This window comes from Myxine glutinosa, chromosome 2 (genome assembly GCF_964187855.1).
Source record: "Myxine glutinosa chromosome 2, kmMyxGlut1.1, whole genome shotgun sequence".
Taxonomy (NCBI): Eukaryota; Metazoa; Chordata; class Myxini; order Myxiniformes; family Myxinidae; genus Myxine; species Myxine glutinosa.
In genome coordinates, this window is record NC_136262.1 from 228096773 (window position 1) to 228123244 (window position 26472).

The 26472-nt window shown below is 45.0% G+C and overlaps 2 protein-coding genes across 2 annotated transcripts in view; one reads left to right on the plus strand and one right to left on the minus strand.

Annotated features, from left to right (window-relative positions):
* Positions 1 to 26472, minus strand: part of LOC137420761 (small conductance calcium-activated potassium channel protein 2-like) — a 475474-nt gene that overhangs the window by 49653 nt on the left and 399349 nt on the right. The window lies entirely within an intron of this gene.
* Positions 22699 to 26472, plus strand: part of MYO5A (myosin VA) — an 808830-nt gene continuing 805056 nt past the window's right edge. The window contains exon 1 of the mRNA XM_078772334.1: positions 22699 to 22979. Coding sequence (XP_078628460.1) covers positions 22884 to 22979 — 96 coding nt within the window. The 5' untranslated portion in view covers positions 22699 to 22883. The remainder of the gene's footprint in view (positions 22980 to 26472) is intronic.

Here is a 26472-nt window from a genome sequence, read left to right on the forward strand (position 1 = left end):
ATAGCACGCTGTTTCATGCCGTAATTTCATAAAGCCACCACTCCTTGACAAACAGCATTGTCGAATTGACGGACCATCTCCAGAGGAAGTGGCAATAACTTTTGGAAACGCGCAGCAGTTGATTTCCACTAATACAGCACGCAACAACCCTTGTATACCCAACTGTGAAGCCAATCATCAAATGCACCTGTCAGTACATTTTGCCACGCCACCTGTGATATAATCCTGCTGTTGACTTCTTGCTGCGACAGACAATCAGTGACATGGTTCTTTTAACCAAGAAATCACCAAAGTGTAAAAGAAACTCACCAGATTGATATACTGAGTTAAGAAAGTAAACCCAAGTCAAGAAAAAAAAAATTCCATATTAAATGCCAAGTCTGTGTATATATATATATATATATATATATATATATATATATATATATATATATATATATATATATATAATAATAGGCGAAGGTGATTCTGTCCGTCTGTCCGGGGGTGTGGCTTAGTCCGTTTGCAGAGTAGCTCCACCCATTCTTGGAGAGGCTTCATGTAAACAAATATCCACCATTTTATTACCTCGAATGGCTTTGAGGCCTGTTTAGTTAGGCCCATGCTGTCTTTCTCTCTCACACAGGTTTATTTCAATTCTAATTCGATATATCATTTCATTTTTAACAGTCGCTAACATAGTGTTAGACTCGGTTGAAAAAAAACGGGAAGAGTCAGCTTACTTCCATCTGGATCTCTCTGGGAGAATAAACACCAAGAAAGTTTCCGTTTATAGAACGAAATGATTTCTCAAAGGCCTGTAAACTAAAGCCCATTCATTGAGAGTCACCCTCACGAATTTATCTCGAATTCACCATCTGATTTAATTTTAATCGATGGTTTTAGACTCGGTGTCAGAAATAATTGAGAACATTCACGCACACACGGGAAATTGCCGAGATATATTTATAAAAATCACGCCACGATGATACACGAAAATACAGCACCTAAAATAACATTCGGGGAAAATGTCGACATATATTAAAAATTTGCTTTTTCTTTTCCGTTAAGATATATTACTTTTACCTTTTATGAGAGTCGGCACAAAAACGACATATATATCTTTGTTCTTTCTTATTTCAATCAACATTATTATCCGGAAGTAAAATATGTTTCAGGAAATTACCGAGAGATATTTCTTCGTTTTTTTAAAAATTAGTTATGTGCGCATACACTTTAAATAGGTTTATTTGAAATATTTAATTTTCACAATGTAATTTACTTGCCATTTGTCATTTGATAATTACGAGACACTTCCTCTTGAGGATCGTGACAATTCATGCGTTGCGTGGAAACTTCCATTTCCAAAATGAATGCGACGGTCGATGAAGAACGCAGACTTGAACAGGATGTAGCAAGAAAACGAATGAGACGGGCGAACGAGTCCGTCGACGAACGTCAATGCAGACTTGAACAGGATGTAGCAAGAACCGTACAGAGACCGCACGAGACGGGAGAACCGCACAGAATGCTGCTGCAACAACGATGAGGAGGGTTGGAGAGGAGCGAGGGGTTGGAGAGCGAGGTGCTAGGGGCTGGAGAGTGAGGAGCGAGGGGTTGGAGAGTGAGGAGCGAGGGGTTGGAGAGCGAGGGGTTGGAGAGCGAGGAGCGAGGGGTTGGAGAGCGAGGAGATAGGGGTTGGAGAGCGAGGAGCTAGGGGTTGGAGAGTGAGGAGCAAGGAGTTGGAGAGTGAGGGCCGATTGGAGCGGAGAGTGAGAGCCGATTGGAGAGGAGAGTGAGGGGCGATTGGAGCTGAGAGTGAGGGCCGATTGGAGCGGAGAGGAGTGTGAGGAGGTATTGGAGAGGGGTGTGAGGAGGTATTGGAGAGGAGTGTGAGGAGGTATTGGAGAGGAGTGTGAGGAGGTATTGGAGAGGAGTGTGAGGAGGTATTGGAGAGGAGTGTGAGGAGGTATTGGAGAGGAGTGTGAGGAGGTATTGGAGAGGAGTGTGAGGAGGTATTGAAGAGGAGTGTGAGGAGGTATTGGAGAGGAGTGTGAGGAGGTATTGGAGAGGAGTGTGAGGAGGGGTTGGAGAGGAGTGTGAGGGGTTGGAGAGGAGTGTGAGGAGGGGTTGGAGAGGAGTGTGAGGGGTTGGAGAGGAGTGTGAGGGGTTGGAGAGGAGTGTGAGGGGTTGGAGAGGAGTGTGAGGCGTTGGAGAGGCGTGTGAGGGGTTGGTGAGGAGTGTGAGGGGTTGGTGAGGGGTGTGAGGGGTTGGTGAGGAGTGTGAGGGGTTGGTGAGGAGTGTGAGGGGTTGTAGAGGAGTGTGAGGAGGTATTGGAGAGGAGTGCGAGAAGGTATTGGAGAGGAGTGTGAGTTGGTATTGGAGAGTGTGAGGAGGTATTGGAGAGGAGTGTGAGGAGGTATTGGAGAGGAGTGTGAGGAGGTATTGGAGAGGAGTGTGAGGAGGTATTGGAGAGGAGTGCGGGGAGGTATTGGAGAGGAGTGTGAGGAGGTATTGGAGAGGAGTGAGAGGAGGTATTGGAGAGGAGTGTGAGGAGGTATTGGAGAGGAGTGTGAGGAGGTATTGGAGAGGAGTGCGGGGAGGTATTGGAGAGGAGTGTGAAGAGGTATTGGAGAGGAGTGTGAGGAGTTATTGGAGAGGAGTGTGAGGAGGTATTGGAGAGGAAAGTGAGGAGGTATTGGAGAGGAGTGTGAGGTGGTATTGGAGAGGAGTGTGAGGAGGTATTGGAGAGGAGTGTGAGGAGGTATTGGAGAGGAGTGTGAGGAGGTATTGGAGAGGAGTGTGAGGAGGTGTTGGAGAGGAGTGTGAGGAGGTGTTGGAGAGGAGTTTGAGGAGGTGTTGGAGAGGAGTGTGAGGAGGTGTTGGAGAGGAGTTTGAGGAGGTGTTGGAGAGGAGTGTGAGGAGCGATTGGAGAGGCGAGTGAGGAGCGATTGGAGAGCAGAGTGAGGCGCGATTGGAGGGGAGTGTGAGGAATTGAAGAGGAGTGTGAGGGATTTGAGAGGGGTTTGAGGGATTTGAGAGGAGTGTGAGGGATTGGAGAGGAGTGTGAGGGATTGGAGAGGCAAGTGAGGTGCGATTGGAGGGGAGTGTGAGGAATTGAAGAGGAGTGTGAGGGATTTCAGAGGAGTGTGAGGGATTTGAGAGGAGTGTGAGGGATTGGAGAGGAGTGTGAGGGATTGGAGAGGAGTGTGAGGGATTGGAGAGGAGTGTGAGGGATTGGAGAGGAGTGTGAGGGATTGGAGAGGAGTGTGAGGGATTGGCGAGGAGTGTGAGGGATTGGAGAGGAGTGTGAGGGATTGGAGAGGAGTGTGAATGGTTGGAGAGGAGTGTGAGGGGTTGGAGAGGAATGTGAGGGGTTGTAGAGGAGTGTGAGGTGTTGGAGAGGAGTGTGAGGGGTTGGAGAGGAGTGTGAGGGGTTGGAGAGGAGTGTGAGGAGTTGGCGATGTGTGAGGGGTTGGCGATGAGTGTGAGAGGTTGGCGAGGAGTGTGAGGGGTTGGAGAGGAGTGTGAGGGGTTGGAGAGGAGTGTGAGGGGTTGGAGAGGAGTGTGAGGGGTTGGAGAGGAGTGTGAGGGGTTGGAGAGGAGTGTGAGTGGTTGGAGAGGAGTGTGAGGAGGTATTGGAGAGGAATGTGAGGAGGTATTGGAGAGGAGTGTGAGGAGGTATTGGAGAGGAGTGTGAGGAGGTATTGGAGAGGAGTGTGAGGAGGTATTGGAGAGGAGTGTGAGGAGGAGTGGCATTGGAGAGGGGTGAGGGTGGAGAGGAGTGAGGTGTCACATATTATGTGAAATAAAATAAATTGTGTTCATTACACCATTTTAACCATTTTGTAAAATTTAATGTGCAGCATGTAAATCAAGATGCCCAAATGTCACACACGTCCATACCCGTGGGATTCCCACGGGTGACCCCATTAGTATGTGTATATACATATATATATATATATATATATATATATATATATATATATATATATATATATATATATATGTATATATATGTATATATATGTATATATATGTGTATATATATATATATGTATATATATGTGTATATATATATATATATATATGTATATATATGTATATATATATATATATATATGTATATATATATATATATATATATATATATATATATATATATATATATATATATATATATATATATATATATATATATATATATATATATATACATTAGCTGTTGTTTTTGTCAAGTTTAGTTTGAGTACAGAACGAACGAGGATGGGCTTTGCGTTTTAGGATGCTTTCAAGTTGTCTGTGACCCTAGTACACATATTTCTTTCTTCTCTAATGTTAGTGTATTGATCCTTTCATTCTCTGTTAGCTCTTCGAAAAACCATGATCTCAGTTTGAGAAAAAAAAATTATTCAATCTAAAAATAGCAAGCAGACATTAATAATATATAAACACCAACAATGAGAACATTTACTGTGAAAACAAAGGGAACCACCTGGCCACAAGGAAAGTGGTTGCCAGGAGGTGGAGCCAACGTCAAACGGAACTTGTTCTTGCAGAAAACTGCTCTTTACCAGAAAAACACACTTCTGAGTACGTACATGCACCTGCTAGTTACGTCTCGCAATAAATTACACAATATATGCACAATTTACCATGGATGGATTGATATTTTGTCGGTGACACCAGAACAAACATTTTTTTAAAGCCTCAGCAAAGTGTATTTTCAGTATGTGACATCCACTATTCACCTCTTCGGTACTAAGTCAAGTCTGACAGAATGGTGTAGAGGTGGTACACTTACCTTTGACCTGTCTAGTCTGGATTGGATTCCCTCCCCAACTATAGACTGCCAAATTGATGTTTCCCAGGTGGAAAATTAGATCATAAAGTCTGCTGTCCCTCAGATGGTCAATAAGATGGGTGCACCATCTGCTAGCATAAGTTGATGGATGTTAAATATCAAATAGAGTCATTTGGAAAGAGTAGGTGAGTTATTGTTGGCACTCTCAACAAATTCCAAATTCTTGCTACCTCCAGTAAAAGGTCAGCTCTGGCCAGAAAGTCCATAGAGTAATAATAATAGTAGTAGTAGTAGTAGTAGTAGTAGTAGTAGTAGTAGTAGTAGTAGTAGTAGTAGTTGATTTAGTAGTCGTAAAAATAATTTAGTTGGAGTAGTTGTTGTAGTACACTTTTCCACTACTATCACAAGTTTCACAAATAAATAACATTCCACCACATCAACATATTTTACCATAAAATATTATGACTATTAATTTCCCCGATTCCCATATCTTCAATTCCTATAAATCCTGATAGCATCATAAAATATTGCACAAACAACAGAACATGCTCAATACAAGTTAAGATTTCCAAGTTCTAATGTATACCGAATCACCATATGTCAAAGTCAGACATAGTCCTAACGCCAGCTGCACTGGTCTGGTCCAATTTGTCCATGTGAATCCCAGCTGATTATTCAATAGTGATGATTGCCATCGAGACGTGCATAAGCAGGCGATAACCTAGGGCATCTTCGAGGCAAATTCTAAATGCATTGACATGATTTTCTGCATTTTTATTTATTCTTTGGTTTAAAATCAAATTGAAAAAGGGCAACATCCGATTATTTTTTGATGGCTGAGAAGTTGACATTCCAATAAAACTTTCTGGCTTGCCCTGATTTGAGTGGACATCAAATGCACCAAAATTACAAGCGGTAATTTTAACATTTGTAAGCAAATGCTAACTAACTTAACAACCCATCCAGGGGACAGCACAGTGATGCAACACCTTACCTACAAAGCACCAGGATGACAGGTTATTGGATTTTCTTTATTTAGAAATCTTTAAGAAATATAATTATTTATTTAGAAATATAATTATTTAGAAATCAATTTAAAATGAAAAGCAAAAATGTTTCGAGTCAATAAGCATTCAACCCATTTGCTATGACACTCCAAATTGAGCTCAGGTGCATGCAGTTGACTTTGATTAATTATCCTTGAGATATCTCACAACTTGATTGGAGTCCACCTGTGGCCAATTCAATTGATTGGACATGATTTAGAAAGAACTATAGCAATGCGACTGTCACCAATATGCCTCCGCATAGTCCCACAATGGGTAGAGTAGATGCCGTCGTTCACTGTCCTAAAAATAAATAAGTTTGATTTGAAACCCTTCAGCTGTTTTCAAGTACTAGGGCATGCCCGTACTATATCTATATCTAAAATTATATCCCCCCCCTCTATTTACATGAAATGGTTTGGTCCAAAGCGAACGGCTTGCGAGTACGGTGACAATCCCCCCCCTATATTTACATGAAATGGTTTGGTCCAAAGCGAACGGCTTGCGAGTACGGTGACAATCCCCCCCCTCTATTTACATGAAATGGTTTGGTCCAAAGCGAACGGCTTGCGGAGTTTGGTAAAGAAATCGCCATCGCGTGCACAAACGCGCAGGAAAGCGAATGAATCGCAAATTAGTTTTAATTAGTTTTAAAACATAGTTTAACGGCAACATAGTTTTCCAACGTGAAATAAATGAATACGCTCTCAAATGTGCCGTCCGAGGCAGAGTCTGTTCGCCACGTTCGGCACACGTGATAGCTCGCTGCTCTCTGATTGGTTGAATCGTTTTTTGGACATAGCTCGGTAACTACTTCTCCGATTAATATGAAACCTTGAAAAGGCACATCCTCGGGTCCCCAGCAATATACCTGGCAAGTTTAAAGTATATCGGACCCGTGGTTGTCGAGAAACAGCGGTCACAGACATACAAACATACAAACATACAAACATACACACAGAGATTACTGGAATTATAGATAGATCACATTTTCACCAGCCATGACAGGTTTAAAATCGATTGGTGAAGCGGTTTCAGAGAAGGGATTTTTTAAATATCGGCTTTCCAGCTAATATGGCTGCCACACCACGTGACATATGCCCTTAAAATGTAAACTCTGTATATGTATGGTTAGGCGATCGCGTTTGTGAAGTTTCATGTTGTTCGGATAAGGTTTGTTTTTCTATCCAAGATGGCTGCCAAACTACGTGACCGACGACATCATCATTTTCAATCTACATGCAACAGTGGTGTTAGATGATATTTGTAAAATTTCGCATCGATAGAGTAAGCAGTTTCAGAGATATAATTATTTAATATTTTCTTTCAATCCAATATGGCTGCCACACCATGTGACCAATGATGTTTTCGTAATCATTTTTTAATCGCCATGCCTAGTCAATGACACATATAAAGTTTCCAGTCAATCGATTTGGTGGTTTGGGAGAATATTTTTTAAAAGGTTTTATGTTAAATCCAATATGGCTGCCAAACCATGTGACCTATGATGTCATAAATTTAATATTTCAATACAAATAGGTCATAGACCATGTGCATGCAATTTAAGATTTTTAGGATAAGGAATTTGATTAAAACATTTTTGGCTGGTATACCACTTCACCTATGATGTCATTATCATGCTTTTGTTCCCCATTGGGAGTATTTGACAATGTGCCAAGTTTCAAATTTTTCCATTCAGCGGTTTCCGAGAAATAATTTTTTAATTATTTGTGTTTAATCCAAGATGGCTGCCATACCACGTGACCTATGATGTCACAATTATAATCAAAACATTCTGCTTGGGCGTCACTCCTACCCTGAAAGTTTAGTCTCAATTGGACATGTGGTTGCTGAAAAAAACGAAGTTTAGCCCGTACAGACGTACGACAACCCAAAAACGCAATGCCTCCGGCCACCTTCGGGGGCGGAGGCATAAAAACACCTTTCTATATAAAGTCCCACAGTTGACAGTGCATGGCAGAGCAGAAACTCTAACATGAGGTCCAAGGAACTGTCCGTAGAACTCCGAGATAGAATTGTGAGGAAGCATAGATCTGGGGAAGGGTATAAAACAACTTATTGGTGTGTTGAAAGTTTCCAAGAGCACAGTGAGCTCCATCCTTAGGAAACAGAAAGAATATGTAACAACTCAAGACTCTTCCTAGAGATGGCCATCTGGGCAAACGGAGCAACTGGGCAAGAAGGACCTTGGTCAGGGAGGTGACCAAGAACCAAGTTACCACTCCGATAGAACTACAGAGTTGCTTGGCTGAGGATGGTGAACCTGCCAGAAGGACAATAGTCTCTGCAGCACTTCACAACTCCAGGCTTTATGGGAGAGTGGCCAGAAGCCACTCCTGAGAAAAAGGCACATGAAAGCATGCCTGGAGTTTGCAAACAGGCAAAAGATTCTGTAATCTATTGAGATTAAAATTGAACTCTTTGGCCTGAAAGCAAAGCACTATGTCTGATTGAAACTGAGCACAGCTCATTACCCATCTAACAGCAACCCTACCATTAAGCATGGTGGTTTCAGCATTATGCGATGGGGATGCTTTTCAGCAGCAGGGACTGGGAGACTTGTAAGGATAGAGGGAACAATGAATGGAGCCAAATACAGGCAAATACTTGAATAGATCCTGATTAAGAGTGTGAAACACTTGACTGTGGCAAAGATTTACGTTCAAACAGGACAATGACCTCAATCGTACAGCCAAAGCAACACTGGTATGTCTTCAGAACAAGAACGTGAAAGCCCTTGAGTGACCCAGCCAAAGCCCAGACTTGAATCCCATTGAGAATCTGTGGAAAGACTTAAAGATTGCTGTTCACTGCCGCTCCCCATCCATCTTGACAGAGCTTGAACAAATCGGCAAGGACCAATGGGAAAAACTACACAAAACTAGATGTGCAAAGCTGATACAAACATAAACTAGAACGGCACTCACTAGAGAGCATACCTCCGCCTGGTTGGCCATATCATTCAATGGTGAAGAATCACATAAAAATTTATACGAGCTGGATCCGGATCCGGATCTTCACCAAAATTGAAGATTCGTCCTTGTCACACAAAACGTGTCCAAAAAGTTTCGTCCAAATATATCCATAATTTTTTGAGATATCCTGCTATGTATCGTTTTTGGCCCTATCTCCAAATGGTGAAGAATCACTTTAAAAATTCTACTAGATGGATCCGGATCCGGATCTTCACCAAAATCGAATAATTTCGTCCTTGTGACATACGCTACATCTCTGCCAAATTTCGTCCGAATACGTCCACAACCTTTGGAGATATTTTGTTCACAAACAGACAAGCAAACGGACAGACAAACAGACAGGGTTGAAAACATAACCTCCATACACCTTTGGTGGCGGGGATACCAAGACGCCTCGAAGCTGTAATCACTGCCAAAGGAGCTTTTATGAAGTATTGACTCAGGGGGTTGAATAATTATGTATATTGGCTATTTCTGATTTCATTTTTAATCATTTTGTAAAAATTGATTTAAAAATTTCGACTTTGACATTGTGGGGTATTATGTGTAGATCAGTGACAAAAATTTCAATATATATATATATATTTGTATACAAGATCGAGGCTCGTGTAAGAGCTAACATTAATCACAGGAAAAAAAACAGACATAAAAAGCATATAATAAAGGGAGCGGGAGACAAGATGGGGAGAGAGAGGGAAGCACACAAGTACAACAGTAGAAAACAGGGACATCGGGAGATCTGTGGGAGGGAGAGGACTTGGGGGGAGGAGGCATGGGAAGGGGGGGGGGGGGGGTAGGTGGGAGAGATATAAAAGACATGGACACTGCTGGGACTTCCAAGAAAGAAGTCGGTATTTCAAAAAAGTGGATCTGGGGTGAAATTAATGTGGGTAGAAAAGATCAAGGTTTTGGATGGGGGAAGATAACAGATGGTGATGAACAGCTGTTTTAAAGACCTGGAGCGAGGAGTGGGATTGAAGAGAGTGAGGGAGTTTGCTCCAGAGGCAAGAGAAAAGGGGAATAAAAGAATGGAGGTGAATAGAGAGTCCTGATTTTGGCAGTTTCACCAGAAGAGGGTTGCTGGCAGATCTTGTGTGGTGTCTGTTACACATGAGGTCCAAGGTTAGGAATATTTGAAAGGAGTATTTGGGGGACAAAGCACAGACAGAGTTGGGGGAGCAAGGCAAGAGAGGAGTCGGTAGAAGACAGAAAGACCACCAACCTGCCTGCGGTGAGAGAGTGAAAGGCCCTCAGAATCAGCTTCATCGCGAGAGATTTCAATGATTCTGAATGCTTTGGTTTCAACAGCGTGAAGCCGAGCTAGGTGTGAGGCAGGAGCACCAGTCCAGAGGGGAGAGCAGTATTCATCAAGCTGTAAATTAAATTCGTTTTTCATTTTAATCATTAATTTTAATCATTTTTAAATTCAGGCTGTAACACAACAAAATGTGAAAAAAGTCGAGGTTTCTGAATAAAGAAGTCAAGATTTAAAAAAAGGTCAAGAAACTTTCTGAAGGCACTGTATGTGAAATCACCTTGAGTTCTCCAACCTTTAATGAGCAAACAATTACTCGACCTTTGGATCAGCAACGCAAAACAACAGTGCATCCACTGACCTTTCTCAAGAGTAAAGAAATAATTCTAAATCCTCCTCAAATCAATGCGAAATATGGGTGGGCACAGCCGGACGGACCCACCAATCAACACCGTTCTGGAACTTGACTCGTGACCTTCAAATGTTGGTGTGTTTTTGTACACCGCTCCTTTCCTATGCCATCTCCAGGCATTGCAAATCGTCATTGCTGGGCACTGAAGGGGGCTCGGCAGTGACGCACGCTGAAGGAGAGTACTCAGTTTTCACTCTGGTTGTTTGTTTTCTTGCTTTCTTTCTTTCTTTCTTGTTTGTTTGGTTGTCTGGGCGATATCTCAGCCATCCTTTGAGCTAGGAAGCTGAAATTTCGGCACAATAGTGAGCAAGTCCTTTGTCAAAAACGGTATTTTTGTTTTTTGATTAATCAATTAATTGATGAGTTATTTAATTATTAGCGATTAATTAAGTACTTATTTAATTAATCAAATTTCCTTTCTTTTCTGACCATTAACTCAGGCACCTTTTGAGTTAGGAAGCTGATATTTGGACATGCCAATGACCAGGTGATTTGGCTGCAAAGGCTATTTTTGATTTATTAATTAATCAATTAATCAATTAATCGATTAATTATTTAATTATTTGATTAATGACAAAAAATTTTTTTTTTTTTTAAGTTACAGATTCTGATGAAATGGTGGTGGTTTATGTGTTCTCTGACCGAATTGATTAATAATTTAATTTTTTTATGATTATTATTTATTTATTTTCATTATTAATCATTTATTTATCTTCTTTCTCATTTGGCCAATATCTCAGGCACCTTTTGAGCTCAGAAGCTAATATTTGGACATGAGCGACCAGGTGATGTGGCTATCAAGGATATTTTTGATTTATTGATTAATCAATTAATCAATGTATCGATTAATTGTTTAATTATTCGATTAATTACTAAAATAATTTTTTTTCCCCAGTTACAGATTCTGATGAAATGGTGGTGGTTTATGTGTTCTGTGACCGAATTGATTGATAATTTAATTTTTTCATGATTATTATTTATTTATTTTCATTATTAATCATTTATTTATTTTCTTTCTCATTTGGCCAATATCTCAGGTACCTTTTGAGCTGGGAAGCTAATATTTGGACATGAGTGACCAAGTGATGTGGCTATCAAGGATATTTTTGATTAATTGATTAATCATTTAATCAATTCATTATTTATCGATTAATCGATGAATTACTTATTGATTAATCAATTAATTATTAAATTTTTTATTAATGACATTTGATTAAATTTCTAAAAGATACATCTTCGGATGAAGCACTAGTGGTTTAGTTATGCGATTAGCCAATGGATTATGAAAATATTTTGTGATAATCTTTTATTGATTTTAATTATACAATTAATCAATCAATTAGTGTACACCTCTCCCTCCCAATGCAGCCTCAATGAGCTGCACTGCGGTATTGCCGGGCGCCGGAGGCGCCCCGGCAATGCCGCGCTGTAGGATATTTAATTATTTGGCATGGGGCGGTGTACTTTGAATGTATGTGTACTTGTTTTAAATGTTTTTTTGGTTTGGTTTAACATACCAAAACCTGCAACTTGTAAACCTTGAAGTCAAAACAAACGGTGATTGTGATATTCTTGGAGCTGTTCAAACGTTGCACCTTGCTAACAACGGAGCCAATGTGAGTTATCATCATGTTAAGTTGGCATACTTCCTATTCTAGATGTTGATTTAATTTACATTAGCAACGATTGTGTAATAGGCTTCTGGAGTGATTGCGATCCTATGTCTGCTATGGGTTCAGTCCGAGACCCGATGGTGAATGCACGACAGACAGTACAGTATAACAATCATTTTACATGCTCGGCAGAGTATTTCACCACCAGAGCGATGCAGAAACGCAGCAATAAAATGATTGTTTCTTTTGATGGTTTTGATCATTATTTTTGGCAATCTCTTCAGTATTTCGACGATCTCACAAAAAATCTTCTAGGACAAAAAAAATAAAAAATAAAAATCTTCTAATGTAGGCCCTTGTGGTTGCATTAAACTTGCCTGGACAAAGTGACCATTATGTCCTGTTTTTCCAGCAACGTGGATCATTAACACAGGGTAATCATACACATTGATTAAAACATGTTCTGAAATGACAATAAACGGTACACCATCCGGAAACGAGAAAACCCATTGACACTTCTCCAATCATACTTCGAGTGATCATGCCCGGGGAAGACCACGTGACTGGCATTGCCCTTGGTCACGTGACCCACTCGTGAGCAGAAGTGAAGCTGCAATGGCTGACCTTCGTTTCTGGATATTTTCATTTGCAGACATTTTTTGTGACTTTCCCTGAAATAGTGGCTTCGAGTTACATTCTAGTCTATCTAGAAGGTACTCAACATTTATGTCAGTGTGTATTAGTGAGTGGTAGACACACACACACACACACACACACACACACACACACACACACACACACACACACACACACACACACACACACACACACACACACACACACACACTCTCTCTCTCTCTCTTTTGATGCCATTGATATTTATGCAAATGAATCTGATGCATGTACATGTATGGGCAATTATAGCAAATGGAAAGGAGTATCCCACGACTTCAGACGGACAGTGGAGAAAATGGATGCATCAAGCACAGAGACAGCAAAATGGCCTCTAAAGGTGGTTTTTTAAGCACAGAGACAGGAAGGACAAAGTATCAACTGAATGACGATGACATTGGCAATGGGGGTAGAGGTGCAGCAAGAGATGGTGGCGGTGAGGCATCAGAGGGTGATGTTAATGCGAGACACGCAGAGAAATGCGGGCAAGGAACTTGGAGCACAGTTAATGAGGCCTTGCGATGATTGTGGGGTGCACGGTGAACACGGTGATCGAGGAAGAGCATAAAGAGCACAACAGGGAGGACGCGTTACCATACAGCACGTGCTGCCGCAACGAGATCGCTGTGGTCTCGCCATAAGAATAGCCCGATGACGTGAGACGGGGCTCGCAGGCTCTCCCGCCTCCCCACACCGAGGCCCCCAAACTGCTCATTGGAGGATTCCCCACAGCAGGGCTTCCCCGCTGCTATTTTTAGCTATCTCGCCCCCAGCCCCTGCAGCTGCTCCATCGATTCCGAGACGGGTTTCATAAATCATGGCCCCTTTAGCTCATCAATCATGTATGTGCACCGGTTCCATTTTCCTGTACATGGCTCCTTTCTATTGCATTATGGATCAAATGGAAAAGGAAAATGAGAATAATTATACCCAACAATCTCATTACCTGTTCGTACCTATAACCAACCCGTCGTCTATTTGTACCTAACCGCCTGATTGTATGTTTGTACCAAAACCGCCCAATTCCCATCTCACCAGCAAGGACAAAGGAAACAAAAGGAGACAGAGCATTTTAGTGAGTTCATCAATGTGCGACTGTGTTTGCATCGCCACGTTATCTTTGTGCTTTTCATTTTATGCCATGGATGGCAGGGAATGAGAAAGGGCAAGAAGAGAATGGGGAGGGGGAGACGAAGGACCCGCTGCTGACACACCAGCCAATGAGGAGCGCAGCTGGACAACAGGATATGTATCAAGCCAGTAGGCAGAAAGAGAACCTCGAGCCATATGTAGACAAATCCTAATCCCATAGACATTCTGCTCGTTTGTCTTGCAAACAAGGCTGCTTTCAAATGTGTCTGATCTCTGTTGTACGGCGTGCTTTTATGGCTCCCAAAGGATACCTCGATCACGGGAGCCTCTGAAGGTATCGTGTTGCGTTGGTTAGTGTCATTTGTAAGTGCAGTGATTTATGGGTTACAATAGTGATTGGTAGTGCGAACCTAACGCAAGGCAGTAAATTCACAATTTCGTCCTTGAGGATTTGCAGACGTGCATTGTGTGCACCTGCACGTCTGTTAGCTGCACTTAACATTCTCTGCTACCTTTTTTTTTTATCAACTTACCTTTGTCAGTCCGGTATACACAGACCAGGGTTGCATCCTCTATTGCTTTCAGGTGTAGCCACCCTCTCTTTAAACCCTAACACCTACAACTATTGGGGATGCCTCTTCGTGGTGGTTAGACTACCCGCCCCCCCTGCCCCCCCAACGCAAGTCGGGGGAAAGTCTTCCCCATTCTTCCCTGCTGCCCGGATTTGTCAGGACAATGCGGTCATGGTCAAAGTGCCAATCGGCCCCCATGGACCATATCTATATCTATATATATATATATCTCTCTCTCTCTCTCTCTCTCTCTCTCTCTCTCTCTCTATCTCTCTGTCTCTCTGTCTCTCTATCTCTTTGTCTCTCTGTCTCTCTATCTCTCTATCTCTCTATCTCTCTATCTCTCTGTCTCTTTGTCTCTCTATCTCTCTATTTCTCTCTCTCTCTCTCTCTCTCTCTCTCTCTCTCTCTCTCTCTCTCTCTCTCTCTATCTCTCTGTCTCTCTGTCTCTCTATCTCTTTGTCTCTCTGTCTCTCTATCTCTCTATCTCTCTATCTCTCTATCTCTCTGTCTCTTTGTCTCTCTATCTCTCTATTTCTCTCTCTCTCTCTCTCTCTCTCTCTCTCTCTCTCTCTCTATCTCTCTATCTCTCTATCTCTCTATCTATCTCTCTATCTCTCTATCTCTCTATCTCTCTGTCTCTTTGTCTCTCTATCTCTCTATTTCTCTCTCTCTCTCTCTCTCTCTCTCTCTCTCTCTCTCTCTCTCTCTCTCTCTCTCTCTCTCTCTCTCTATCTCTCTATCTCTCTATCTCTCTCTCTATCTCTCTATCTCTCTATCTCTCTGTCTCTCTATCTCGCTATCTCTTTGTCTCTGTGTGTGTGTGTGTGTGTGTGTGTGTGTGTGTGTGTGTGTGTCTCTCTCTGTCTCTCTGTCTCTGTCTCTCTGTGTGTGTGTGTGTGTGTGTGTGTGTGTGTGTGTGTGTGTGTGTGTCTCTCTCCCTCTCTCTTTGTCTCTCTGTCTGTGTCTCTCTCTCTCTCTCTCTATGTCTGTCTCTGTCTCTCTCTCTGTGTGTGTGTGTCTCTCTCTGTCTCTCTATGTCTGTCTCTGTCCCTGTCTCTGTGTGTGTGTGTGTGTGTCTCTCTCTCTCTCTCTCTCTCTCTCTCTCTCTCTCTGTCTCTCTCTCTCTCTGTCTCTGTCTCTGTCTCTGTCTGTCTCTGTCTCTGTCTGTCTCTCTCTCTCTCTCTCTCTCTCTCTCTCTCTTGGCCCTGATTTCATGAAGGTACACTATCCTGGAAGGGGGGGGGGGGCAATACGGGGGGCAATACGACCACTCTAGGCAGGACACAACCAGATCATCATATCAACCTCCCACCCAAGTTTCATCAACATCGGATGATATCATCGGGTAGCTATGCTGCGGACACACAGACACACATGACGAATATAGTGGTCACTTGATAAATCGTGAACCAAAAACCGAATTTTGCTTACACTTCACATTTTGCGAACATACAGCAACTCGGTGCCCACAAAATCAATAAATGGTATGATAAAAGGAATAATCCCCCCAAAAAAAACAAATCACTGTGGAAAAGTGTGGCCATCACTATAACTCGGCGAAAATTCATGTGAAAAAAAAACACATCCTCATGCATTTGCTGCTAAATATGCATTTTCCCATTAATGCAGATGTTTCCATCCCTACTGTCACAATGACGAACAAATGAGAACCTTTCTCCCAGGAAAGGTTACTCAGCCCTACTCACAACCTCAGAAGGCCTTAGGCCACTGTCACTACGAAATCCTAATGGTATACAGTGAAAACCAGGGAAAAGTGGCACTCCAAAGCGGTCGGTTGATATTTTAAAAATGGTTACGCTTTAAGCACAAGATTTTACCATACCCTTGATACTCTTGAATCCTTGTCACCCACAAGGAATCACAAGTATAATGAAGACAGGCAGGTTAATAACTCCACTAAATGATGGCAAATATAACTAGAACGAAGTCGTTGGCGCGCATCGCAAATCCCTACACTTCCCACCTAAAGCAAAGTTGAAAGATGGCAAAAAGTTCCACCAGGAATGACCCAATGTCAAATTTTGAGTTAATTATTTTTTCATATTGATGCCTGTGACCCTAACTCCCCACTTCTGGGACATGGGCCAGAGGTAATATCCATAATAAAAAAGGTCATATATTTCGTGCGTCACACGATCTTGATTGCCCATACAAATTTTCATCAAATAATTTTTAAAAAATAATTAAGAATTTACATTTATTTATTTATTTATATACTGTATATATATATATATATTGTTGCGAATATGGAATTTGGCCTCCATATCCGCTTGTAAATATTCCCCTATTTTCTCCGATACTCCCCAACTCTCCCTTACCCCATTCCCTAGTCCCATTGTCTGTAAACAACACCCATTAGAGCCGATCTTCCCCTTCATCCCCCCATTAAATGTCGTGCCCAGGTCCCCCGCACCACACGTAGACAATTATAGGACATCTTGCTAGTTATTCTTAATCTATGTCAGTTAAGGACTTGTTTCCATTAATTATGACTCTTCGTTGCACCAGAATGTGATTATATGGCACCTGTTAGGAAGTTTAGGACCTCCCCATACCTCTCCGCATCTCTTCCCCATGAAGAAGCGCCAACTACAACAACAACAACAAAAGAGGGGGGCGGCGCGGTGACGGCATGGGGAGTGGGCGTCCTCCTTCCGGCTCGGTTAGCCACCATTGACCACGCGCTCCACGGGGTTACCACGAAGGGGCTCCCTGTCGGCCCCTCGTCAAGGGCGGAGCCGGTAACCCCCGCACCCAATGAGAAGCCATGGGCCGATGCCATCTGGGGCGGCGCTAACGAGCCGAGGGCGTGTCACTCCCCGCCGGATATACGCGGCCCCGCGCCGGACGTGACGTCAGATGCGCCCCGAGCTTGGAAGGAAAAGACGCCACCCTCCCGAGCGCTGAGCGACCTCCCCAGCTTGAGACCAAAGTCGCGACCCACAAGCGCTGTGATACCTTCACGCATCTCTGGACACCACCGTACGTGATTCTGTCCCTGAGCCAGGTGCACCTGAGCCATCGCGACCTGCCTCCCCTTTTCATCAACCCCCGTGTGAGTCAGCATTTTGTCCCGTGTGTCTGTCGTCTGTCCGGGGATAATATAAGAGTGTGTCTAAGTGCCTGTCTTCCTGTAATATACCTCTAGCCCCTGTAATCTAACCTTTTTCCGTACGAATATACTTGAGAATCGAAACCCTGGTGTCGTATTGTGTCATTATAACCCAGCCGGGTGTCTTCTCTTTCCTATTGAGCCAGCGTAGCGCGATTAGTCAACATTCGGGCACAATCGGGTAACTTGTACGGATACGGCGGCCATCCCGCTCGGCCCACCATACCATCAAAGTCGTATCTGTAACAATTGGTGTCGAGGAGTGGAATTCGAACCCGGGACTAAATTAATTAGGCCCAAATTTTGGGAGGGAAAATCGATTCGGAGCGCGTTTCCCGCGCGAAATTATAACGGCGAAATTTCAATTTGTTTTACGAAAATAAAAAAAATAAAAACCGAATTTTGAAAGTCGCGCTATGGCGGATCAAGACGGCTGGGGTCCGGTAGGGGAGAGTGAGGCAGGGTCGGTCCAGGACCAAATTGAGGGACGTGAGGAGAGCGAAGCAGCGAGGGTAGCAGACGCGCAAAATGGCGCCTCGCTGGTCACCGCGCCCGCGACCGTGGTAGCGCCCCTGGTGGATCCGAACCTTTTTATGTTGCAAATGAGGGCCCTTATGGAACGAATGGGAGACCAAATTGTGGGAATGAGGGCTCAGGGTGAGCGATTAGAGGGCCAAATGGGGGTAATGGGAAACCAAATGGGGGTAATGAGGGACGAAGCGAGGGGTACCGGTGAGAAGTTAGACAATAATTTTGAGGAGTTAGACAAGAAAATTGGGAAGTTAGACAATAATTTTGAGGGGTTAGACAACGGGATAAAAGAAGTGAAAAATGGGTTAACGGGGGTAGAAAACAGAATGGCCGCTCAAGAGAATCAAATGGAAGGGATGCAAAAGGGGTTAGAGGGGTTAGAAAACAGTATGGAAGGCAAATTGAGGGACATGAGGGACCAAGCGGAAAGGGAAGTTAAACAAATGGAGCAGCAGATAGAGGGGGTCAGAGTGGGGGTAGAAACCAAACTGGATGCTCACAGGGAGGAAATGGAGCAGATGAGGGTGGCATCTGGGCAGGAGATGCAAGTGATGGGAGAGGAGATCAGAAGAGGAGTGAGTGAGGAGGTCGGAGGAGTGCGCGAGGAGGTGAGGCACTGTAAGGAGCGCATGGAGAAAGAGGTGAGAAAGGGGACTGTAAAATTGCAAGGTGGTATAGAGGAGTTGACGCTGGGAGTAGAACAACTGACAGTGGGACAAAAGGAGCTGGGGGACCAGGTAAAGAAGAACACAGCGGTAATAGAGGGTTTAAAATCGACACAGAAGGAGATGAAAAAGGACGTAGGGGTAATTAAAAAAGAGTGCCAGACGGTACATGAGGACCTGACGAGGAAAATGGACAAGGTGGTAGAGGTAATGGAGGTTAAAGAGCGGGAGGTGCGGGAGCACATAGAAAAAAATAAAGTGGAGTTAGAGGAAGAACTTAAAGGGGCGCACGAAGAGATGAAGGAGATGAAGCAAAAATTAGAAGAAGTGGAAGAAGGGGTGAGCGAAATTAAGAAGCGACGGAGAGGGGATAAGAAAGAAATAAAAGAGGAGATAAAAGAATTGGTCCAAAGTCTGTGTTTGGATCGTGATGATGTGCTCATTAACCGGATGAGGGATTCGCAGGTGATGGAGGAGAAGCGAAGAGGAAGAGGACCCGGTGTAAGTGGTGACCAATATGGTCGTGCGTATGATGCGCCAGGGGATTTAAGGAGTTTGGGGGTCGAGATGGACCCGGGTGTTCGTGAGAGGCCGTTGGTGAAGTGTGCGACAGGTCTGGTGTGCGAAAGAGGAGGTGTGCAAGAAAGTCCGACTCTGGGGTGTGTGAGGAAAAAGTGTGTACCAAGGAGTGAGTGTGCAGGCGAGAGTGAGTCGGTCGTAGCGCGTGTGCGAGGGAGCACATGGAAGCGTGGTGTGGTGAGTGTTACAGAGGGTGTAACGGGAGAGTGTGCGCGAGAAAGGTGTGTGACCGACAGGTGCATGAGGAAAGAGTGCGCTGTCAGAAGTAAGGAAGAGTGTCCACCTGTGGTGAGTGTTACAGAGGGTGTGACGGGAGAGTGTGCACAGGAGTGTGCGCGAGAAAGGTGTGTGACGGACAGGTGCATGAGGAAAGAGTGCGCTGTCAGAAGTAAGGAAGAGTGTCCACCTGTGGTGAGTGTTACAGAGGGTGTAACGGGAGAGTGTGCGCGAGAAAGGTGTGTAACGGACAGGTGCATGGGGAGAGAGTGCGCTGTCAAAGGCAAGGAAGAATGCATGCCTGTGGTGAGTGTTACAGAGGGTGTGACGGGAGAGTGTGCGCGAGGAAGGTGTGTAACGGACAGGTGCATGGGGAGAGAGTGCGCTGTCAAAGGCAAGGAAGAATGCATGCCTGTGGTGAGTGTTACAGAGGGTGTGACGGGAGAGTGTGCGCGAGGAAGGTGTGTAACGGACAGGTGCATGGGGAGAGAGTGCGCTGTCAAAGGCAAGGAAGAATGCATGCCTGTGGTGAGTGTTACAGAGGGTGTGACGGGAGAGTGTGCGCGAGGAAGGTGTGTAACGGACAGGTGCATGGGGAAAGAGTGTGCTGTCAAGAGTAAGGGTGAGTGCGCTGTCAAGAATGGAGGTGAGAGTAGTGAGAGTGACATGGAGCGTGAGTTAGTTGTGACAGGTGAGAGAGGATGTACACCTGGGATGGAAGGATGCACACCTGGAATGGTAGAGCGTGAGTGGGAATGCACGCTGGAGTTGGTGGTGAGGCACGTGGTTGGGTGTGCGAATGAGGGCACGCCTGTGATTGTCACAGAGGAGGTGACCGAGGAGGGGGCGCGAAGAGGTGTTTTGGTGAGGTGTGCTACGAACGAATGTGTGCCAAAATGTTCGGTGGTCAGGTGTGTGACCAAGGCTGTGAGTGGAATGGGTGTACCTGGGTGTGTAAGGAACGGTACGAGGAGAATGGGCACGGCTGGATGTGTGAGCAAGGAACGGGCTGCGGGGTGTAAGCGTCCAGGTGAAGCATCGACGTTAGACGGGGTAGAGTTTAGAACGACTTATAGCCGAGTCGGGCCCTCGGTGCGTGCCGGGCCTCGCTTTGAACGGCCGCGTCCAGGCTCCACTAGGCGGAGCTGGCAGCCCAATAGAAAGGGTCGTCATGGCGACCACTTTTTGGTGAGACGTGCCGGCAGGTCGAGATCGGGGCATTGGATGGCTCCGTGCCGAGATGGTGCGTGGGATCTCGGGCCGGGTAAACCTCCTTCCCTGCACCGAAGGCAGGATGCAGCCAGCCACTGGCACAAAACAACCAGCATCCATTGCTTGGCTTTACGAAGCCGGGCTTTGGACAGGGATTGGCGCACCGAGAGGTATTAGTGAGTCGACTGGGTGATGAGGTTAGTGTTTTGGACCCAAAATTAGAGAAAAACAAAATTTGACGATTGGCAAGGGATTGGCAGTAGTGATTGGCAGATGATGAGTAGGATTGGCAAATTTTTGATTTGTTGAAATTTGATGTGCAAAATTGGTAGTGAGAGACCCCCGATGTGGTAAGAGTGGCATCCCTGCCACCCTGCCTAGGGGGGCAAAGGAGCAATAGTTTATGGGGTGTATGGCAGTGAAAACTAGCCCGGGCGGGTTAGGATATTGTGTGTAGGGATCTAGAGAAGATGACATTAGGTGACGTTAAGGTTAGTTAGTGACTGATACCTGTAGTGGGGACGCAGGTAGATTAGTGTGGATTATAATGACGAGGGAGCGCAATAGTTTAAAGGGACGACTGGGAAGCGCAAGTTTCAGAAGGGAGTAGTTAGCTGAGATGATGCCGTGTGTGTGAGGATGGAACAGGTGTGTGGAGCAGTGTATGAGTAGTGAGTGTGTGGATCAGCGCGAATGCGCTTGGGGAGAGAAGGGTGCAGGTGGCACCAGGTGTGAGAGCACAGGTGTGCAAATACAGGTGTGTGGAGAGAGTTGGAGTAAGTGGTACGGAGTGGTGTGCATGGTGCGAAGGTGTGGATGGGGGAAGAGTGGACCCCCTTTCACGAGTACCCGGGGCGGGTAGTGTAAGTGTTAGGTAGAGGGTACAGGTAAATTGTGGTTGGATATTGGCATTTGTGGTGCGGTTGCAGAATGGTGTTGTGGATGGGTGCATTAGTGTTGTGGAAATGGCTGGGCGTGTAGCCTGTTAGTGTGTGTAGTTGGTTGAGCACTCCACCACTGTGAGGATGTCGGCCAGGTGAGGCCGCAGGTGGGCTCTGGGAGCCGGTAGAGTTGTGGATGGGGCCCGAGGATCCGGAGGATGGACCCGGGTAGCCCAGTGCCAGAGAGGGCACCGAGTGGGGAGAGTGCCAGAGGGCCTTCCCCAGGTAGTTAGGTTAGGGCAAGGAGCAGGTAAGCTCGGAGGCAACTGCAGTGGTGGAGGTGTGCAGGTGGGTAGACCCACTGGGAGAGGTACACGTCGCAGCCCAGAAATTGTACGAGGGCACCGGGAGATGAATCGGGGGAGTGAGACCCCAAATTGAAGAGCACCACAGTTTGGCCAATGGGAATTGGTTTTTAGAACCCATAGTGTAAGAGGGCCAATGGTTTGGCCGGAGAGAGACCCCGGGTAGTGTAAAGTTGTTAAAGTCATTTAGGAGATAGTTAGGATTGATGAACCTGTCGCACCATACGCAGCCACTTGCCTGTGGTGATGATGATGACTCCACACCTGTGTTTTCTTTGTTTTGTGCAGGAAATGAAATTGCTGTGGATTTGTGAGACGCATCACGACGTGGATGAGACATTGGGGTGATTCCATCTCTCCCTCCCTAGGAGGGACTGATGATGAATTGGTGATGGCAAATTTTGATGTGCAGTTGGAGATGGCAAATTTTGATGAGAGTTGAAAATGGCAAATTTGATTGGTTAGGAGGGAGAGAAGACGAATTTGGTATATGGGAGGAACGGGGAAGACAGTAGGGATGTTTGTTGATTTGTAAAGTAGATGTTTATGAGTAGTGTTGTGTTGTGTGGATGCAGTAAGGGGTAAGGGAGGGGCCATGTAGGTTACCTGGTGGGGGGGGGCGTACGATAGGAACGTACCTGTCTCACCTGGTTCCCATGTGCCCCCAGTGTGCATCATCTTGTATTGCGTGCACTTTTGCGCCCTTACCACCTTACTCACTTGTTTCTTCTGTTGTCTCCCACCTCCGAGGATCTGGCTTTGGGGTAGAGAGAGAGGAGAGAGAGGTGCTGGCGACGCAGTTGTGGGCCTGCACTTTCGCTGTTCGCTGCCTGGATCGGTACACCATATGGACCGCAATGTTTGTGGCCACCCACAATGGACCGCAGTTCGTTTGCGGCCAAGCACCACCCGGGGATGGACCTATGGGTCAACGTGGCACCTATGCCATACAGGTGAACCACTTTTAGTTAAACACCAAGTGCACCACAAGAAGAGCAAGAGACACCTGCAGGGTTAGGGGTTGTCGAATTTATTTTTATTCCAATGAACAATGGTGACTGCACCGATTGGTGGTGGGGTGGTGCTTTTGATGCTGGGAAAGGGTGCTCTGCACGTTATTAAAGGGCCGTCGGCCACAGAGCACTCGTGGGTTGGTGTATCGATGTTGGCAAGCGCGCTCTCTCTATGCATAACATCTGCATGTGTTCCTCCAAAAACAGGTCCTGGATCGTAGTGTAAATAGCAGCGTAGTCTTGTAAATAATGCTCCCTACCGGCTGTATGTTTAGTTTGAGAATTCTTTCCGGATTCGGTTATCCTGTGGGTGTGTTTCTGTGAGGAGAAGGGTGCAACGTCGCAGGGGGACATATTTACTCATTTGTGAATATCTGTAAAACTGTCGCACTCAGGGTAGAGTTAATAGTAGAGGGAACTACATTGCGTGCCACACTAAAGTAGGTAAAAATTTATCGGGTCGGGACGCCCCGAGGGTAGAGAAGGGTGCAATGTTGCGAATATGGAATTTGGCCTCCATATCCGCTTGTAAATATTCCCCTATTTTCTCCGATACTCCCCAACTCTCCCTTACCCCATTCCCTAGTCCCATTGTCTGTAAACAACACCCATTAGAGCCGATCTTCCCCTTCATCCCCCCATTAAATGTCGTGCCCAGGTCCCCCGCACCACACGTAGACAATTATAGGACATCTTGCTAGTTATTCTTAATCTATGTCAGTTAAGGACTTGTTTCCATTAATTATGACTCTTCGTTGCACCAGAATGTGATTATATGGCACCTGTTAGGAAGTTTAGGACCTCCCCATACCTCTCCGCATCTCTTCCCCATGAAGAAGCGCCAACTACAACAACAACAACAAAAGAGGGGGGCGGCGCGGTGACGGCATGGGGAGTGGGCGTCCTCCTTCCGGCTCGGTTAGCCACCATTGACCACGCGCTCCACGGGGTTACCACGAAGGGGCTCCCTGTCGGCCCCTCGTCAAGGGCGGAGCCGGTAACCCCCGCACCCAATGAGAAGCCATGGGCCGATGCCATCTGGGGCGGCGCTAACGAGCCGAGGGCGTGTCACTCCCCGCCGGATATACGCGGCCCCGCGCCGGACGTGACGTCAGATGCGCCCCGAGCTTGGAAGGAAAAGACGCCACCCTCCCGAGCGCTGAGCGACCTCCCCAGCTTGAGACCAAAGTCGCGACCCACAAGCGCTGTGATACCTTCACGCATCTCTGGACACCACCGTACGTGATTCTGTCCCTGAGCCAGGTGCACCTGAGCCATCGCGACCTGCCTCCCCTTTTCATCAACCCCCGTGTGAGTCAGCATTTTGTCCCGTGTGTCTGTCGTCTGTCCGGGGATAATATAAGAGTGTGTCTAAGTGCCTGTCTTCCTGTAATATACCTCTAGCCCCTGTAATCTAACCTTTTTCCGTACGAATATACTTGAGAATCGAAACCCTGGTGTCGTATTGTGTCATTATAACCCAGCCGGGTGTCTTCTCTTTCCTATTGAGCCAGCGTAGCGCGATTAGTCAACATTCGGGCACAATCGGGTAACTTGTACGGATACGGCGGCCATCCCGCTCGGCCCACCATACCATCAAAGTCGTATCTGTAACAATATATATATATATATATATATATATATATATATATATATATATATATATATATATACTGTATATATATATATATATATATATATATACTGTATATATATATTATATATATATATATATTTATATATTTATATATATATATATATATAAGTTGGAAATATGTGCCCATAATCGTATTTTTTGGTATTTCACGTTTCGACCCCGCCACTTCATGCAGGCCCAAAATGATACTGCTCTCGCACCTTCTTGCCATGTGGTGATCATAACTATCAAGATTGATGAATTTATGAAGAACAGTTTAGGACATAGCATGACGGACCGAATCCAATATCTCCCGTTTTTTTATTTTTTTTTTAAAACATGTCTATAATAAAATGGCAGCCTGCAGTCAAGAGATATCAACTTTTGAGGAACAAACCTATGCTAGAGAAATCAAAGATGTGTCCCATAGAGCTGAGCTTTCCTTCTCGTGCTTATCAATGGTAGAACCAATTGTTTGTTAAAAATTGAAGTTTGAATTATTTTTACAAATGGGCTTTGCAAATGTTTGTAAATACCTCCGCCACTGAAGGTAGATGAAGGTCATGTTTTCATCCCTTTCTGTCTGTCTGTTTGTTTGTTTGTGAACAGGATATCTGAAAAAGTTGTGGATGGATTCAGCGGAAATTTGGTGGAGTAGTTTGGTAATGTGAGAAGGAAGAATTGATTCGATTTTGGTGAAGATACAGATCTGGATCTGAGAGGCTTTAGTGATTCTTCACCATTGAGTGATAGGACAAAAACCGATACATAGCAGGATATCTCAAAATACAACAACAACAACATGCATTTTAAGGCCATTTCCCCTGCTAGAGCGGGGGTTAGCCTTGCGGTCCCCATGACAATCTTCTCCATTTTGCCCTATTTTCTGCATCTCTCCTTGTTAACCCCCTTGCCTGCATTTCTTCTTCCACCATCTTTAGCCAAGTCTTTCTTGGTCTTCCCCGTCTTCTACTTCCTTCTACATTCATTTCCATCACTCTTCTCAACCAGTCACTTTCATCCTTCCTCAACACATGACCAAACTATCTAAACCTGTTCCTCTTCACAGCATCAATCACAGGCTCTCTTCCCATCATTTTTCGCAATTCATCATTTGTCTTCCTCTCTCTCAACGATACTCCGCACATCCATCGAACCATTCGCATTTCCACCCTTTCCAGCTTTCGTTGCTGCTCTACGTTCATTACCCATGTCTCGCTCCCATAAATCATAACACTTCTCACACATGCAGCATACACCTTTCCCTTCAGCTTCAACGACACTCCCCTCCTCATCAGCACGCCACTCAGTTCCCGAAACTTCTTCCATGCACATCTCACTCTAGCATCCGTTGCCGAGTCTGATCCACCTTCTCCATTCAGCACGTCTCCAAGGTAGCAAAATGTTTTCACACCTTCCAGCTTCACGCCGTCTCCAAGATCCAACTCAACATTTCCTCCATCTGCAACTCCCTCTGTGCACACCTTACATTTGAATGTAGCTGCCACAGTGGTTAATGACCCTCTCAGACCACTACATTTTTGATGAACCCACTCAGCGCACATTGTACATTGAATGGAGTTCACTCCGACACCATTCCTGCACACAGCACATGGCCACTTTCCAGTTCTTTCCACCTCACCACATGCTTTACCACTTGCCATCACCTTCGTCTTTCCTATATTCACCTTCAGACCTTTTGTCTCCATACATTCCTTCCACTTGTTCATCTTTTCCTTCAGTCCATCCATACTTTCCACAATCAACACCAGATCATCTGCATACAGCAACTCCCAC